Genomic DNA, 18,413 nt, shown 5'->3' with positions numbered 1-18,413 from the left:
GCGTGGGTTTGAACCCCACAATCTCAGGGTGTGAAAGTTGTAGCTTTAACCACTGCGCCACACTCTCCCCGCAGTAGTATGTGCTCCTTTCTCACTGCAAGACCTCATCAGCGGTTCAAACTAGCCTTCCCTGTCCCTTCACGCACACTTTGGAAGAAGCTGCATGAATCTACGTTCAGGTAGCAGGGACCCAAGATATGGAATGACCTCCCTCTTCACCTGTGACAAACATGCACATACTACAGCTTCAGGAAAAGGCTAAAGACTCACCTTTTTTTTCTCACACCTATAGCATAAACTCAGCGCTCTACCCACCTAACTTTCATTCAGTGTTCATGTCCTCTGATCGATGTAAACTGCATTGATTCCTAGTCAAAACGTTTTTTTTGTGTGTGGTTTGTGAGGTCCATTCTGCTCATGTGCAGATTGCTATCACCAGTGACTCATCCCATGTAAATTGCGACCCTCCGTGTACCTCCATGAACCTCACTTACATGCATGGTTTTTAGAGAATGACTCATCTTTTTTTTCAAATTGTTACATTTTTGCCCGCAATAGCGGCCTGTCGGATTATAGCACAAATGTTAGAGAATCCTGTTTCCTTTAAGAGACTGAAAAGCAAAGCAAATATTTTATGCTGCTGCTTTCATTTGTAAAGTAATACCATCTGAAAAGTCATAATCTTTGCCTTCAATTTCTCTGTCTCTGTGTTGGTTTATTCTTGGTATTACTACAGGCTACCATCAAAGTAAAACATAAATCAGCTAATGCTACCGGCAAATAACTACCTTCAATATTCATTATGGTGCTGTTCTCATTTACTTTATTAGTGACGATACACATGTTAAAGAAATGTATGCTTCAGGTTTTTCAGACAGCTCACCAAATAACAAAAAAAATCCACTGGGTGGCGCTCACAATCATTGTCCTCATCAAGAATACTTAGGGCCTCTTCATTATCAAAAGTTGCATAAACAATCATTTTTCACTTTTGTGACATTATTCTGCCATGCAATATTTTGCCAATTATAATCTACAAGATTACTTGTCACATAAGAAATATAATTTTTTGAGCTGCTCGCCATTTATTTTTTTTAGTTCAATAATTTTTATTAAAATTTCCATAAAATGCATCAAAACTTGAATTTCATATGTAAATATAAAAGATAATAAAGAAACAATATATTACAAATAATACTCATTAATGCTATCATAAATACTACAGTAAAGACTGTGTGGATGTACACCTCGCAAAATAAATCCTCATATTTTAACAGTTGCTCACTATTTTGATATAAGAACAATTGTGTTACTCACCAGATGGCTAACAGGAGTCAAAATTTCAGTAGTTATAGCTAGTCTGCATTTTCTTGATGATGGCCAACCAGACTTAGAACTATAATAGCAGAATCTGTAAACCTATATTTTTAATGCTCCACAGGTTTTACTGTGCAAAATAAATGATTGAAATTAATAGGAAAATGAATCCTTCTTTGACTACAAATAAGCAATTACTTTGAAAAATTAATTTTTGATTGAAAAAAATGACTTCAAAAAGAGGTATGACTAAAGTTGTTAAATTAAGGGAGCTTACATTTTTTTGTCATTTTAAATGTTAATAACGTGTCATTATGCAAAAATTGATCATGCAATTAGCAGGAGAAATGAGAGAAGTATCGGTTTAGTAAATTCATTGGAGTTTTCACAGTTTGGTTTTTAACAGCTGCCAGTTGACAAAGTTGTGCAAAGATTATGGGGCTCATAATAATAATAATTTAAAAAATCCAAAAACTGGCCTAAGTCGGTACTTGGATGATCAAAAAGACAGGTCATCCAAGTACCGAGAGCTATTGCTGGACCTGCTATCTCAAGGTGGGGGGCGGGGGCTGCTGACCAGGATGGGTGGGAAGGGAGGCAACTCATGGCAAATCCTTTACTGCAGGGACAAGGCCATTCACCGCTCCATGGGACGGTAAAAAGCCTTATCCCCATACCTGCAGCAACCAGTCAATTTTTTTCCCCTGTTCCGGCGGGCTAGCCACAGGAAACAGTCACTGGGTCATTCTCTAGTCCTATTTCCTTTCAGCATGACCCCAGCAGGTCATATTGAACCAGATCAAATGCTGATGAGAGGTCTAAGAACACCAATAACACATCTTCCCCTCTCCTTTTGTACATAAGGTCTGATCATTGTACTGCTACCAGAACTGTCTCTGTACTCAGATGCCTTCTGAACCCTGATTGTGCTTGATCTAGTTTAGTAAAGTCTTCCAAGAATGTTGAAATCTGTTGGCACACCACCTTGTCCACCAGTTTAGATATCCAAGGTTGGTTTGTTACAGGTCAATAATTTTCAAGGTTCTCTAGGTCTTTGTCCTTGCTCTTCAATGTGGGCCTGATAACTGTATATTTCCATTCATTAGGGACCTGTCATGACATAAGTGAACAGTTGATGAGGTCTGTTAGTACGGATAGTCTCTGTCCTTCTAGATTTCTCATTAAGTGTATAGGGCAATTATCTAGCGAAGGTGGGCCTGGTTTCACTCTTCCTAGCAACTTCTTTACTTGAAGCTTGGAAACTAGCTCAAACTCTTCAAGCCTTTCATCTGCCCTTTTTTCCATCCTGCCTGGGCCAATCAGGCCTTAGGCTTCGGAAGGATGGGCCGGGAAGGGACGGGCCCGCCTCATTTCGACGAGGCGGGCCTGCCGACTGGACGGGCAAGTCCCGTCTTGCCAACAAGAAAAGGTTAGTTTGGTGGGGGGGAGGTTTTGGGCTGTTAGCGCGGGGGGGGTGTGTGCGGAAAGGGTGCGTCTTCCGGCAGGAGGGATTGGGCATCCTCCTGCCGGTGATCGGTAGTGTCGGGGGGGGGGGCGGTCGGTAGTTTTGGGGGGGCATCTGGCGCGGCCCGCTATACTTATAGCGGCAGAGAGATCCCTTGCTGCAATAAGTATAGCGTCCGCGTCTACTTACAATGTAGACCAGCATTTTGTTGGCCTACATTGTAAGCGTCTCTTCCTCTACTAGGGAGACGCGTAGGGCCGCCTAGGTTCGCCTAAGGCCCTTAGGTGAGCATAGGCGTCTTGCGGGCCTCCCTAGGCTCACAAAGGCGCCTTCAATATAGGCGGCCTGCCTGGGGAGCATTTTTTTTAAAAACGTGCATCCCGATTGGCTGATTAGACAGCTGTAGGACGCCTACAGCTGCCTAAAATTGGGACGCACTTTGTAGAATCAGGGCCTAAATGTATATACTTTCTGCTTGTTTACCTCAAAATTCCTCATGATTTCACTCACATTCAATGAGCTGCTCGTGGAGGTCCCATGAAGATCCCATGAGCTCCCACGAAGGACCACACAATGGGTCCTTTGGCAGAGCATGCCAGTGGGAGTGACCCGCCTGGTCCGCTGGCTTTTTAAAAGTTGCTGGGCTGTTGCTTCTTGTCGGGTGGGCGGGGTTTCAGACTGGCAGTGTGCTCTCTCGTTGGGGTAATGAGGGACTGGATGGAAAGATGACCATTCTTGCCCTGCCGATCTGCTTGTGGAAAACATGACCTGCCTGGTCCACTGACATAGAAAAGTAGATAGATTTTGAGAAGAAAGCAGAAAAATGGAAGAAAGTTGAAAGCTAAAAGGTAATGCCAAAGATGGATGTAGGACAGAAAGTGAAGAAGAAGAAAAAACAGCAAATGGATCAGACAGAATGAAGTGCAATCAGAGACTGGGAAAAGATGATTAGGAAAATAAAATTACCAGACAACAAAGGTAGGGAACATGATTTTATTTTCAATTTAGTGTTTGAAATGTGTCAGTTTTGAGAATTTATATCTGCTGCCCATATTTTGCACTGTTCAGGAAGAAATTAATTTATTTCTGTTTCTCTGGTGTTGTACTGCATGTAGAATCTGGAATCCTTAGAGTTTTGTTTATGTGTATTAGTATTTTTAATTTGCTGTCCTGTATTTGCATATGGGTTATCTGTGTTCTGTATGTGTGACCAAGGCCAAGTGTTCTGGTAGGAATGAAGGTTGAGAAGCATTATTGGCATCATGGCCTTAAGTAGGAAGATTTTTGTCAGCTCTCCCTCAGCTCCTTTGGACCCCAAACAGCCCTCACTTAAAAATTATCGAAGACTCGTGCCCTAGGGTTACCATATGGCTCCAGAAAAAGGAGGACGGGTTGAGACATCCAGGTTTTACTTCCATTGCTTTAAATTGAAGCTAAATCCTGATGTCCCAATCCATCCTCCTTTTTCTGAAGTGTGTCTGAGGCGGAGCTGTGGCGGGGTCTAGGGTGGAGCTTTTAGGCCCCCACCCAAACAAAAAAGCATTCTTCTGTCTATGACCCTTTATCCCATGTATTTAATGTGAGGGCTTAAATTCTTCCTTAATGCAATTGAGAAAAGCAGATTTGAATTATAACTTATTATTGTCTGGTGATAGTTCCCTAGTCTTGTTATATTAAAAAATGTATATTTTCTACTTCTGTTTACAAGTTTTAGTTCTAATGTAAACTCCCTAATTTTGACTTTCTAAAATCTGATTGAAAGCATGTGAATCTTTTTTTTTGACTAGTATTCTCGTAGTATGGATTACATGAATAAGTAGCAGATTTTCAAATAAAAAGGATGGAAATTATGCGGCCAACATAATTTCTCCTGTCTTTATAGGGAACATCATAACTTGAATCCACCAGAGGTTAAAAGTGCGCAGCTTCAGTACGCTGGATGGGGCCCCAAAGGACAACAGCTGGTAAGATGGCTGAACAGTTCCACCCAGTTAATCTTTTTGAGGCATTGCTTTTGTGGATTTCTTAGAACTCTGCTATTCTGTGTCTGTTTTCTGAATTGCTCCAGTAGTTGTTAGGAGTCATTTTATTCCTGCACATGCATAAAATATACACACATCATTCTCATTGTGATCTTGGGCAAGTCACTTAACCATCCATTGTCCCAGGTACAAAAACTTAGATTGTGAACCACTAGGAACTGAGAAAGTACCTGCATACACGTATAATTTACTTATAATTTATTTATTTTTAAAATTTCTATACCGTTTTTTTCCAAAATGGTTTACAAAAAGTTACATACATAAAATATTATTTTAAAAAAATCAGAACAACATAGGAACAAAAACAGACAGATTCAATCTTTACATTTAAGGTCAATTTTCCTGAATGAGTTCCTGTCTCTACATTTTCGAATTTGACCAACAAGGCTGTTCCACAACTTAATTCCTGCACATTGAAAGTCATGGCATTCGTTTCCACATATTTAGGATTAGCCTTCGTTTTCAGCAATGCTGAACTTTCAGAGCGCAATGATCTTAATGGGACGATTCATCACGGGACGTTTCAACATGGCTGCGATGAAACGGCCATGATGAATTGCCCCATTATCCCAGGACAAGCAGGCAGGTATTCTCACTAGTGGGTGATGTCATCCGACAGAACCCCGATACGGACATCTTGCAAGCATGTCTTGCTTGAAGAAACTCAGAAGTTTCGAGATGCCTGCACCACGCATGCGCCAGTGCCTTCCCGCCCGATGCTCTGGGCGTGTCTCCTCAGTTCTTTTTCTTCCGCGGAGCTGAGAAGTCTATCTTCAATTTGCGCCCATTGAATCTCTTTTTTGCCTTCTTTTTTGCCGCGGGTTGAGTTCTTTTGGCTCTCCTGTGCATTTATTTCTTTCTTTGATTTCTTTAAAAAAAAAAAAAAAAAAATTCTTCCTTCCAATACCGGGTCGGCCACGTGGCTGGGGCCCCGCGCCTTCGACCTTGCGGCGGAGCTTTTCCGGCCTATGTCCCGGCCGATTACCGGTTTTAAAAAGTGTAGCAAGTGCCAGCGCGCGATTTCGCTCACGGACCCTCATCGACGCTGTTTACAGTGTCTGGGACCGGATCACTTCCCGAAATCGTGCCGGCCTTGCTCCACTCTGACGGCGAGAGCGTTTAAGCGTCGCTGTCTGCTGTGGGAGTCCATGTTCAAGATGGAAGCTTCATCGGATCCTGCAGCTTCGACATCGACATCGACGGGTGCTTCGACTCCTTCGGTGAAGCCCTCTGCCTCCCCAGCAGCTTCGGGCCTCCTGAAACCGGCTTCGTTCACACCGGTTTCGGCCCCGTCTTCGGTGCCGGTGCCTTCATCCGTCTCCTCGGAGCAGGTATCAACCCCGACTGTTCCACCAATGGTGCTAAAGGTGACGAAAACTGGCAAGCAGAAGCACGCAGCACCCAAGGAGCGCGGAGACCGTGCGGAAGGGCCCCCTTTTGGTGCGGATCCCTCCATATCGGCTTCGTTGCGGTCCATCCTGGAGGCTCAGTTCGTGGAGCTCATGCAGACCATGGGGCCTCGGCTGATTGCCACCATCCAGGGTGACCTTCCAGCTTCGGCTTAGAGGGGCGGACTGCCCCCTCCTCCTCCTCCTCGCCGCACGACCTCGTTGCTCGGCGAGGAGGAGCGGCGAGTGGTGTCCGGGTCCTCGAGGAGGTCCTCCGTTAGCGCTGTACCTCCTTTGGAACCGATTCCCTCGAGGAGAGCCTCCCTTAGTGATATGCCTCCCTTGGAGCCCATCCCCTCGAGAAAAGCCTCGTTTAGTGACCTGCCTCCCTTGGAACCGATTACTCCGCCCCATGACTGAGTATGGCGTCCACCTTCGGGGCCACCCAGTCCTGAGCATAGCAGGAAGCAGGACGAGTTCTTCCGAACCCCCTATCAAACCTGGGCGTCGTCGGGAGAGGCGCCGCCTCTGCCGCCTCTGCGATCGACGGCATCGAGTCCAATCTGCTCCTTGGAGGTGTCTGAGCCAGTTTCTCACAGACGGGCTCGATCCCCTTCCAGGCATCGGGAGGGGCATCGATCCAGACATTCTTCGAAGCATTCCTCCCGACACTCGACCGTTTCGCCTCAGAAGAAATTGCCTCGGTTGGGGTATGCGGCTTCGACTGGGTCTCCTCCTCCGGGCCCGGAGTTCGAGGACACCGAGGTTTTCTACTCGTCCTGTTGCTCGCAGGCCTCTCTGGAGCCTGAAGCCTCTTCTTCTTCTAGTCCGTCTCGCAGACCGGCGACGGCGGACCAACTGTCCTTTTCATCGTTCCTCAGGCAGATGGCGGATGACATGAACATTACTCTCGATGCTGGGTCTCGATATTCCAAGGAGTATCTCGATACCATGCACTTGCCTCGTCCTCCAGCAGAGTCCTTGCGGCTTCCCCTGCACAAGCTCCTCGACCAGACCTTCATGCGATGCTTCGAGTCTCCTTACTCTATCCCTGCGGTCCCTGGCAAATTGGATGCGCGGTACTGCACGGTGCATCATAAAGGCTTCGAGGGTCCTCAGCTCTCTCACCAGTCCCTCCTAGTCAAATCCTCGCTCAAGCGGTCTCATCCTGGCCAGGTCTATGCTTCAGTGCCTCCGGGCCGCGAGGGCAGAACCATGGATAAGTTTGGTCAACGCATCTATCAGAATTCGATGATGGCGTCTCGAGTCCTGAATTACAATTTCCACTTTGCAGCCTACTTGGAATTTTTTCTACCTGTGCTTCGGAAGTTCACACCATACATCGAATCCCAGGCTAGGTTTGAGTTTGAAGAAGTGGTTGCTTCGCTGTCCCAACTTCGGCTTCAGTTAATGCAATCTGCCTATGATGCGTTTGAGCTCTCCGCCCGAGCGGCGGCCTGCTCGGTGGCGATGCGCCGGTTGGCCTGGTTGCGGACCATTGATATGGACCCGAATCTTCAAGACCGCCTGGCGAACGTCCCGTGTGCTGGGGCGGATCTTTTTGACGAGTCCATCGAGACTGTCACGAAGAAGTTGTCTGACCACGAAAAGTCCTTTCAATCCATCCTTCGGCCGAAGCCTAAGCCTCAGCAGTCTCGACCTTCTCATCCGCCGTTGATATATCAGAGGCGTTATCAGCCGAGGCAAACTCCACCTGCGAGGCAACCGGCGAAGTGTCAGCCTCCCCAGAAGGGTCAGCCTAAGTCTCAGTCGCCTGCTGTCCCTAAGACCACTCAGCCTTTTTGACTGTCTCGTCGAGGGCAGAACCAACCTCGTTCTGCCTCCCCCTGTTTTTCCCATCGGAGGGCGCCTCCATCATTTTTATCATCGCTGGGAGGCTATTACAACCGACCTCTGGGTCCTTACTATCGTCAAAGAAGGGTACTCTCTTCATTTCCATCGGGTCCCTCCGGACCACCCTCCAAGAGAGTATCCTTCCAACTTGACTCAGACTGCCCTTCTTCTTCAGGAAGCTCAGGCTTTGATCCGGCTTCGCGCCGTGGAGCCGGTTCCGATGGACCAACTGAACCAGGGGTTTTACTCCCGGTACTTCCTTGTTCCGAAGAAGACGGGCGACCTGCGACCCATTTTGGACCTCAGGGTCCTCAACAAATTCCTAGTCAAAGAGAGGTTTCGCATGCTGACACTTGCTTCTCTCTACCCCCTCCTCGAGCAGAACGACTGGTTATGCTCTCTGGATCTCAAGGAGGCCTACACTCATATTCCCATTCATCCGGCCTCTCGCAAGTTCCTCAGATTTCGGGTGGGACATCTCCATCTGCAGTATCGAGTGCTTCCATTCGGCTTGTCTTCGTCCCCCAGAGTCTTCACCAAATGTCTGGTGGTGGTGGCCGCGGCCCTCCGGAACCAAGGTCTTCAGGTCTTCCCCTACCTCGACGACTGGCTGATCAAGGCTCCCTCGGCCTCGGGGGTCCTCTCAGCGACCCTGTCAACGATTCTGTTCCTGCAGAGTTTGGGATTCGAGATCAACTTTCCCAAGTCTCATCTACAGCCAACCCAGTCTCTTCCCTTCATCGGGGCTGTCCTGGATACTGTACGTCTCAGAGCATTCCTTCCTTTTCAGCGCATGGATGCTCTTCTTCATCTCTGCCAGTCTGTGTCTTCTCGCCAGACCATCTCAGCGAGACACATGATGGTCCTCCTGGGCCACATGGCCTCTACGGTTCATGTGACGCCGTTTGCCAGACTCCACCTCAGAATCCCTCAGTGGACCCTGGCATCTCAGTGGACTCAGGTGTCGGATCCGTTGACTCGACACATCACAGTCACTCCTGCTCTTCGGCAGTCTCTGCTCTGGTGGATGACCTCTTCGAATCTATCCAGAGGTTTGCTGTTTCACACTCCTCCTCATCAGAAGGTTCTCACTACCGATTCCTCGACCTATGCCTGGGGAGCGCATCTGGATGGGCTTCGCACTCAGGGATTCTGGACCTGTGCGGACTGACTCCATCAAATCAATCTTCTGGAGCTCAGAGCCATCTTCAATGCTCTTCAAGCTTTTCAACATCTGCTTCACGACATGGTGGTCCTCATTCGCACCGACAATCAGGTCGCCATGTATTATGTCAACAAGCAGGGGGGCATGGGTTCGGCCTCCCTCTGCCAGGAAGCTCTCAGAGTCTGGGATTGGGCGGTTCGCCACAACACCTTCCTCAAAGCTGTCTACATTCAGGGGAGGGACAATGTCTTGGCGGACAAACTGAGTCGTCTTCTCCAGCCTCACGAATGGACACTCCACTCCAAGCCCCTTCATCATATCTTTGCTCAGTGGGGAACGCCTCAGTTTTGCTCCAGGATCTACGCTCCTCATCGCCTCGAGGCAGATGCTTTTCTGCTGGATTGGGGGAATCGCTTTCTGTATGCGTTTCCGCCATTCCCTCTCATTCAAAAGACTCTAGTCAAACTGAAGTCCGAACATGCCACCATGATTCTGATAGCTCCTCGGTGGCCCAGGCAACCTTGGTTCTCCCTTCTATTTCAACTCAGCAGCAGGGAACCGTACCTACTTCCAGTGTTTCCTTCACTGCTTACTCAGCATCAGGGGTCTCTGCTTCATCCCAACCTGCAGTCTCTCCACCTGACAGCTTGGTTCCTCTCAACGTAACTCCGCACCAGTTTTCCCAGGCGGTGAGGGATGTCTTGGAGGCTTCCAGGAAGCCTGCTACTCGTCAATGCTACTCCCAAAAATGGATTAGATTTTCTTCATGGTGTATTTCCAATTCTAAGGAGCCTCAGCGAGCCTCCCTATCCTCTGTTTTGGACTATCTTTTACATCTGTCTCAGTCCGGTCTCAAGTCGACATCTATACGAGTCCACCTGAGTGCTATTGCGGCTTTCCATCAGCCTCTACAAGGGAAACCTCTCTCTTCTCATCCTGTGGTTTCCAGATTTATGAAAGGACTTTTTCATGTCAATCCTCCTCTCAAACCGCCTCCAGTGGTTTGGGATCTAAATGTTGTCCTTTCTCAGCTTATGAAACCTCCTTTTGAGCCTCTGAGCAAGGCTCCACTAAAGTTTCTCACTTGGAAAGTGGTTTTTCTGGTGGCCCTCACATCTGCTCGCAGGGTCAGTGAGCTTCAGGCCTTGGTGGCGGACCCACCTTTCACAGTATTCCATCATGACAAGGTGGTCCTCCGCACTCACCCGAAATTCCTGCCTAAAGTGGTCTCTGAATTTCACCTCAACCAATCCATTGTGCTTCCAGTGTTCTTTCCAAAGCCTCATTCTCATCCTGGAGAATCAGCTCTTCACACTCTGGACTGTAAACGTGCTTTGGCTTTCTACTTGGATCGCACCAAACCACACAGAACTGCTCCTCAACTTTTCGTCTCCTTTGATTCAAACAAGTTGGGATGACCTGTATCGAAGCGCACCATCTCCAACTGGATGGCAGCTTGTATCTCTTTCTGCTATGCCCAGGATGGATTACCCCTTCCCTGTAAGGTCACAGCACATAGGGTCAGAGCAATGGCAGCCTCTGTAGCCTTCCTCAGGTCGACACCGATTGAGGAGATTTGTAGGGCTGCCACTTGGTCCTCGGTTCATACGTTCACCTCTCATTATTGTCTGGATACTTTCTCCAGACGGGATGGGCAGTTTGGCCAAACTGTGTTACAAAATTTGTTCTCCTAAGTTGCCAACTCTCCCTCCATCCCATTGAGGTTAGCTTGGAGGTCACCCATTAGTGAGAATACCTGCCTGCTTGTCCTGGGATAAAGCAATGTTACTTACCGTAACAGTTGTTATCCAGGGACAGCAGGCAGCTATTCTCACGTCCCACCCACCTCCCCTGGGTTGGCTTCTCTGCTAGCTACCTGAACTGAGGAGACACGCCCGGAGCATCGGGCGGGAAGGCACTGGCGCATGCGCGGTGCGGGCATCTCGAAACTTCTGAGTTTCTTCAAGCAAGACATGCTTGCAAGATGTCCGTATCGGGGCTCTGTTGGATGACATCACCCACTAGTGAGAATAGCTGCCTGCTGTCCCTGGATAACAACTGTTACGGTAAGTAACATTGCTTTATGGGGAGGCTGGGCTTCATGGTACCTGAAGCAGGCAGCAGATGCAACATCTCCGGTGCCTGCTTAACCCCCCCAGGGCCCAGGCTCAAAGAACGCAACACAGCAGCTCCGGTGGCAGAGCAATGCAGCCAGGGCCGGGCTTCCCACCAGCCACATGCTTTCCATGTAGAGAATGACGTGGAGAAAAATTTGTCCCCTTCCCCGCGAGCTCAGTGCCAGTCCTGCGAGCTCAGTCCCCCTGCCCCATCCCCGCCAGCTCAGTCCCTGTCCCTGCCCCACCCCCTCTCCACTAGTTCGGTCCCCGCCCCATCCCCACAAACCTCAAATAGTTATGATTTTATACTGAACTTAAAGTATAAAGTATTAAAGTATAAAAAGAAACAATATTCTGTACAATTGTTGTTTTATAAACACAAATAATACATAGCAAGGATCAACAAAACCCCTGTCTCACCTCCCCTGCCCTTCACAAATATCCCCTCCACTATCGAGAAAACTGAATAAGCCAAATTATTACAGAATGCTACACAAAGAAAACATGCTAACAGAATACCGCAGTCACACATGACTGGAATAGTGTTAGAGGAGTGCAACTACGGCAACTGCTCCCTGGTCAGAGAGAGCCTTAAGCCGGTTGGAAGCTAAAGAAGCACTGCCTGGGCTTTGCGGTTCCCAGTTATATCTAACACCAGCTCTAGCAGGATACATATTTTGAATCTGATATATTTGAATCACAAAATAGAAAATAATTTTTTTCTACCTTTTGTTGTCTCGTCATTTTATTTTTCAAATCATGTTGATCTCTGTTTTTTTTTGTCTTCTCTTAACTTGCTTACCAAGATCTCCTGACCATTTGACATTTCTTCTTTCTCCATGCTCATCATCCATCTTCTATCTCTGTGTATGTATTGTTCCCCATGTTCAGCATCTCCCTTCTCTATGTCTCCTATACATCCCTCTCCAATATTTCCCCTGTGCCCTTCTCCCTTTTTTCATCATCTCACCATTCTATTACCCCCCTCCCTCTGTGTACAGGGAGTAGGGATAGAGAGAGAGAGAGAGAGATCCAGGGTGCATCTCTCCTACTCCCTCTACTTCCACATCCAACATTTCTCCCTTTCTCACCCTCCGGATCATGTGCAGCATTTTTCACCACTGCCCACCAGCCCCATGCCCAACATTTCTCCTTCTATCCCACCTCTCCAGCACCATGCCACACCTCTCGCTCCATCATTATGTTCAACATTCCTCCCCCTTGCATCCCCTTCAATCTGTCCCTCTGTTCCCTCTCCACCACCATATCCAACATATCTCCCGCTCATCCTTCTCTTCCCCATGTATCTCTATCTCACTCCTCTCTCTCTCTGCCCAACAATTTTCATCTTTCTTCCTTTCCCCATGTGCACCATTTCTTTCCCTCTCACTCACACACTCATGCCCAACAATTCTCCCTTTCTATTCCTTCCCCCCCTTGTGTCCCAAGTTCATGCCCCCTCCCTTCCTTCTGTGTCCTGAGTTTGTGCCCCTTCCAGCCTTTGTCCCAAATTTGTGCCTCTCCCATGGTCCAATGCATCCCCCCCCCCTTTCTCCATTTGTCCCATGTTGATATCCCCTCTTTCCCTTACTTGTTCCTTTCAGGGCTGCACTCGCTCCCTTCAGAGCCGTCCAGCTAGGCTTCTCCTTCCTGTCTTCAGCGACACTTGTTTACAGGGAGGCAGGCACCAGCTTTTGCATGCTGCACTTCAGAGAGATGGCTTCTGGATCAGCCAAGTGCAGCGTGCAAGAGCCACTGTCCGCATCCCTGCAAAGAACAAGTTCAGCTGAAGATGGGAAAGAGCAGTCCACCTGGAAGGACTGTTTAGGTAACTGAGATCCCCGGCTGACCCAGAAGGCCTCGGACATCAGACGGAAGCCTTCCGGGTCAGCTTCGGTAGAGGGGGTCATGCAGCTGGAGGGCAGGAAGGAGGCCTGTTTATAAATGGGATCCCCGGTGACGGTAGCGAACGTCAGTGGCTCGACATTGGGTTCGAGGGTGGGGGACTGTTGGACACGTGATAGGGAGGGAGGGGGGTTGCTGGATGCGCGATCGCAAGGGGTGCTGCTGACCTGGGGGGTTGGGAAGGGAGGCAACTCTCAACAGATCCTTTGCCATAGAGAAAAGGCCATTCACCACTCCATGGGACAGTGAATGACCTTGCTCCGTACCCACAGCAACCAGTTGATTTTTTCCCCCCATTCCTGTGGGTTATCCGTGGCTAGCAGCAGGTAAGAGTCACCGTATCATTCTCTATTTCCATGCATCTGAGCATCTCTAGATATATCCCCTCGATGTCACTTCAGGGAAGTTCTAGGAACCTCGGGTCCTTGCTGATGGTCCCCAGAAGGTTTGGGCACCAAGATGTTTAAAAGATTTAAACCTCATACAATGGCGGTTTGTTTCCTCTCTAGTTTTCCATGTCTGACGGCTATTGTTGAATATACTGTATAAAGGACTCAAAATAGCTCACTGAGGATCCATTATACACTATATCTGAGAAGTCCTATGAGAAGTATATGAGGAAATGATTAATATTGTCTACAATTTATAATTTACACCCTCACATAGTAGCTTACGGTTATCGTGGATTGTCATAATCATTCCAGTAGACAGCTGCTCTATCAGAGGACTTTTCTGTAACATGGGCATGCCTATATCAGTTCTAAATAACAATGTCCTTCAGACATGGATGTCTCTTTCCCTTCCATAATCACCATTGAAAGTCCATATTTTGGCCCCTCCCTAATCACACCCAGATCATGCCCCCTTTCTATATGGGTGTTCTGCAGTGTTAGACATCCTTATCCTGACTTGTAAAATTGGGATATGGACCTCCGTACAATTTGGATATCTAAATGCCAGTTTTGAAATGACCAAAATAGGAAAAGGGCTTCAGAAATAAGCACCTTGGTATTGCTTCTAAATTTCACATTGCTTCTCTTTCTTTTAAAACTAGATATTTATATTCGAGAACAACATCTACTACCAAATGGATGCAGAAAGTCGTGCAATCCGCTTAGTCTCTACTGGAAGGGAAGACATTTTCAATGGACTCAGTGACTGGTTATATGAAGGTAGGATATTTTACAGAGAAAATAGTAGGATTGAGAAATGGAACAGTAGCTTGTCATTTTGTTTGAAAATAAAAAAAAAACTGTTTATCAAAAAATACTTTATAAGGACACCATTTTAATCTATGATCAGATAGATATACCATACTTTTGCGCTTTCAAGCCTGGGGATCACATTATTAAAATGTACACTTCTCCCTCCGTATTCGCTGTGATAGGGGATTAACAGACCTGCAAATAACTTTTTCATATGTTATTTGTTGTTTTCTATTAAAAACCATCGTGAATAGGGTGAAGCCGCAAATAACATAGTGGGAGACCTGGCCTGTTCCAGAAGGAGAGGCAAAACATGGTGAAGAAAGTGCTGGGAATCGGCGATGTTCTCTGTAAATGCTTGGAATCAGCGATTTTCTCTATGCAAGCTGACGTAATTTGGGGGGGAGGAGTCAGCAAGCGAAAAACCACGAATAATCAAAACCGGGATTGCTGAAACCACAAATACGGAGGGAGAAGTGTACTATGGTTTGGCTCTAATTTGTGTTAACAGTCAAAGTTGATGCATATTAGGAGCAAAACCTCTCTGTTATTTTTGTGAAGGCCACCATGCAGTTGAAACAGAGCACAGTTCACTATCAAGTGTTAGCTCCTCAAATGACGAAGCATGCTGTTTGCCTAAGGTTGCCAGATTTTTGGCTTGCAAATCTAGGACACACAAGTGGGGCAAGGATGGGACAGGGACTGCCCTGGCACAACTTTCCAAAATAAAAATTGTAATCTCTTAAAATTGAATATTACGTTACTTTATATTTTAGAGGTACATCTTTAAAGTTCCTTAACACAAAATATTTAAGGTCAGGTACTATAAATTATGCAGGTATGTCTGGAATTGAGGTACCTGACTTAAACCAGCTCTGTTAATTGCTCACACCCAAGTTAGTAGCCTGATGGTAGTGCAGTGGGCTAAAAACCAGGGGAGCCAGGTTTGATTCCTACTGTGGCTCCTATGATTCTAGGCAAAAGCTTAGATTGTATTATGTAAATTGCTTTGGTTGTACTACAGAAAAGCAGTATATCAAATGCATTACCCTTGCCCTTCTATAAGGAAAATAGGTGCCTATGTCTAGTCACTCAGTTATAGAATTGACCCTCCCCCCCTTGAGTTACTGATGAGTTATCTAGCTTAGTTTATTGTCCAGCATGTCTCTCTTTCTCTCTTCTCTTATTCTGTCTGTTCCTTTTGTATTTTTTTATCTAGCTTAGTTTATTGTCCAGCATGTCTCTCTTTCTCTCTTCTCTTATTCTGTCTGTTCCTTTTGTATTTTTTTCTCTGATGTTTTCCTTTTTTATTTATTTCAGCTCTGTCTTCTCTTTCCTTCATCAGTGGATATTTGAATATTTTTCCTTCTCTATATGTTTTAACCCCTTTCTCTTTGTGCTCTCCCTCTTTGCTAACATTTCATACCCTCCTTCCCACTTTTCCTCTCTCTCCTGAGTTCTCTCTTCTCATAACATAATATAAAATCAACTTATAGACTGCATAACCGTAAGGATCTATGCGGTTTACAAAAGATTAACTTTTATTACAAATAGAGCTCTGAAGAAAATTAGTTACCCAAATATCTAGAGAATAGATAGTCATCAAACGCCTTCTGAACTCTTCCTCCAAAATCCGTTTCTCATATGGGTAGTCATCTTTTGTTTTCACGTTTTCCCTCCCAACACACTCTTACTCGTTCATTTCATCTTCCATCTTCATCTTTGCTAACCCTTTCTCCTTCTAGTCCAGCATTTCCACCTCTCTCTCCATTCCCCTCTCCTTCCGATCAAGCCTATCCATCTCTCTCTCTACTCCGCTTCTCACTTGCAGCCCAATATGTCCATCTCTCTCTCCATTCCCCTTCCCTTTCTAGTCTAGCATCTCCCCTGCATTGCAGGTTCCTCTGACCAGTCCAGCATCTTCACCTCTCCCCCCACTGCCAACCAACATTATTCTCGCCTCCCCCTTCCAGTCCCCCATCTCCACTTGTTTTCTGTTTATGAAAGGACTCTTGAATTGGAAACCTCCACTAAAACCGCCTCCAGTTATCTGGGATTTCAGTATGATTCTCACCAGTCTGATGAAGCCGCCATTTGAACCACTGGCATTTGCTCATCTGGATTGGCCACCGTGAGAACGGGCTACTGGGCATGATGGACCATTGGTATGACCCGGTAAGGCTATTCTTTTGTTCTAAGTTTCTGACCTGGAAAGTGGTTTTCTTGATCTCTGTCACTTTTGCTCGTCAAGTGAGTGAACTTCAAGCACTTGTTTGTGATCCACCTTTTACAGTGTTTCATCATGACAAGGGGTTCTCAGAACTCATCCTAAATTCCTTCCCAAGGTAGTCACAGAATTTCATCTGAATCAATCCATTGTGCTTCCCGTCTTCTTTCCAAACCTCATTCTCACCTGGAGAAACTACTCTTCATACTTTGGACTGTAAGCAAGCCTTGGCTTACTCTATACAGAAAACTAAGCCACACAGGTCTTGGCCTCATTTGTTCTTTCCTTTTGACCCTAACAGATTGGGCCTGCCTGTAACCAAGTGAACTATTTCCTCATGGTTAGTGGCCTGCATTTCCTTTTCCTTCTGCAGCTCAAGGGATGTGTTAAAGCACACAAAGTACGAGTTATGGCAGCATCGGTGGTATTATTGTGTTCAACTGAGCAGCTACTTGGTAATCAGTTCACACATTTACACATCTAAGTAGGTGTTATCCAGGGACAGCAGACAGATATTCTCTCCCTTCCTCCTTCCAGTCCAGCATCTCCACCTCTCTCTTTCCTCTGCCCACCAGTATCACTACTATACCTTTCTCTCCTCCCACTTCTAGTCCAGCATTTCTCCTCTTTTCAGTCCAGAATCTTCACCTCTCTCCCTTCCAGCCCAGTATCTCTACATCTTTTTCTATTCCCCTGTCCTCTTCTCCATCCAGCAAGTCTCCTCACTGCTGCCACTAACCAGCCACTAACTCTCTCCCTTCATAGCTCCCTCCTAGTGATGCTCTTTTACCTAGCCAAGCTGTAGCAGCAAGTATAGTGTTAAAATGAAACACTGATGTGCCCTGGAAAGAGTTCCAGTGTCTGTGTCCAGTGGGGCTCTGTGAGCATCCTACCCCCTAACACTCACTTCCTGGTATCTTTGGGGTAGGAAATTAGCAAAACCCTGCTATGGACAGGCATTGGAAGCCAATTTTTTTTTCTTTTAATATGTGACCATAGCAAGTACTTGCAACTTTAAAATTTAGAATAGTTGGATAATACTCCTAAGTCTTAACACCCTGCAACCTCAATTCATGTCCTCTAGTTCTATGGTGTCCCCATTTCTGGAAAATATTTGTTTGTATCTTAATAACTTTCAAGTATTTATACTGTACATCTGCTCCATATCTTCCTTATCCATGCTTTCTTCTAGGGTATATGTTTTCTTCAATTCTTCATTTGTCTTTTGGTGAAAATTCAATACTATAGAAAGGTGGTATATCAAATCCCATCCCCTTTCCTTTTTTCTGCTGACAATGCCTCTCTCTAGGCAATGTAGCATCTATCTGGCTGTGGTCACAGCCTTGTCACAGTGGTTTGCCATCTTGAGAGCTTTAAAAATCCAATGTTCCTTTCCTAGTCTGTGGATGCCAGCCTCTTGCCCTCTAGCAAGTAGAACTCCTTTGGATTTCTAGTCCCCGAGTGCATCACTTTGTATTAAATTTTAACTGCTAAAATTAAACCTTCTAATTTTTGTAGATCACTTTTCATATACTCCACGACCTCTGGGGTATCAACTCTGTCGAAAATCTTCATGTCATGCCCAAAAAGGGCAGATATGATTGAAGTCTACAAAATCCTGAGTGGAATAGAATGGGTACAAGTGGATCGATTTTTCACTCCATCAAAAATTACAAAGACTAGGGACACTCAATGTGAGAGAATAGTTAAGCTCTGGAACGCATTGCC

At 46.3% G+C, this 18,413-nt stretch overlaps 1 protein-coding gene across 5 annotated transcripts in view; it reads left to right on the top strand.

The window, feature by feature from the left end:
* Positions 1–18,413, top strand: part of DPP6 (dipeptidyl peptidase like 6) — a 1,246,761-nt gene that overhangs the window by 990,017 nt on the left and 238,331 nt on the right. For all 5 annotated transcript variants that reach the window (XM_033931638.1, XM_033931637.1, XM_033931641.1 and 2 more), the window contains 2 exons: positions 4,665–4,746; positions 14,308–14,425. In XM_033931638.1, the coding sequence (XP_033787529.1) occupies positions 4,665–4,746; positions 14,308–14,425 (200 nt within the window). The remainder of the gene's footprint in view (positions 1–4,664; positions 4,747–14,307; positions 14,426–18,413) is intronic.

Source organism: Geotrypetes seraphini, chromosome 2 (assembly GCF_902459505.1).
Source record: "Geotrypetes seraphini chromosome 2, aGeoSer1.1, whole genome shotgun sequence".
NCBI lineage: Eukaryota > Metazoa > Chordata > Amphibia > Gymnophiona > Dermophiidae > Geotrypetes > Geotrypetes seraphini.
This window is presented reverse-complemented; position numbering and strand designations above follow the sequence as displayed.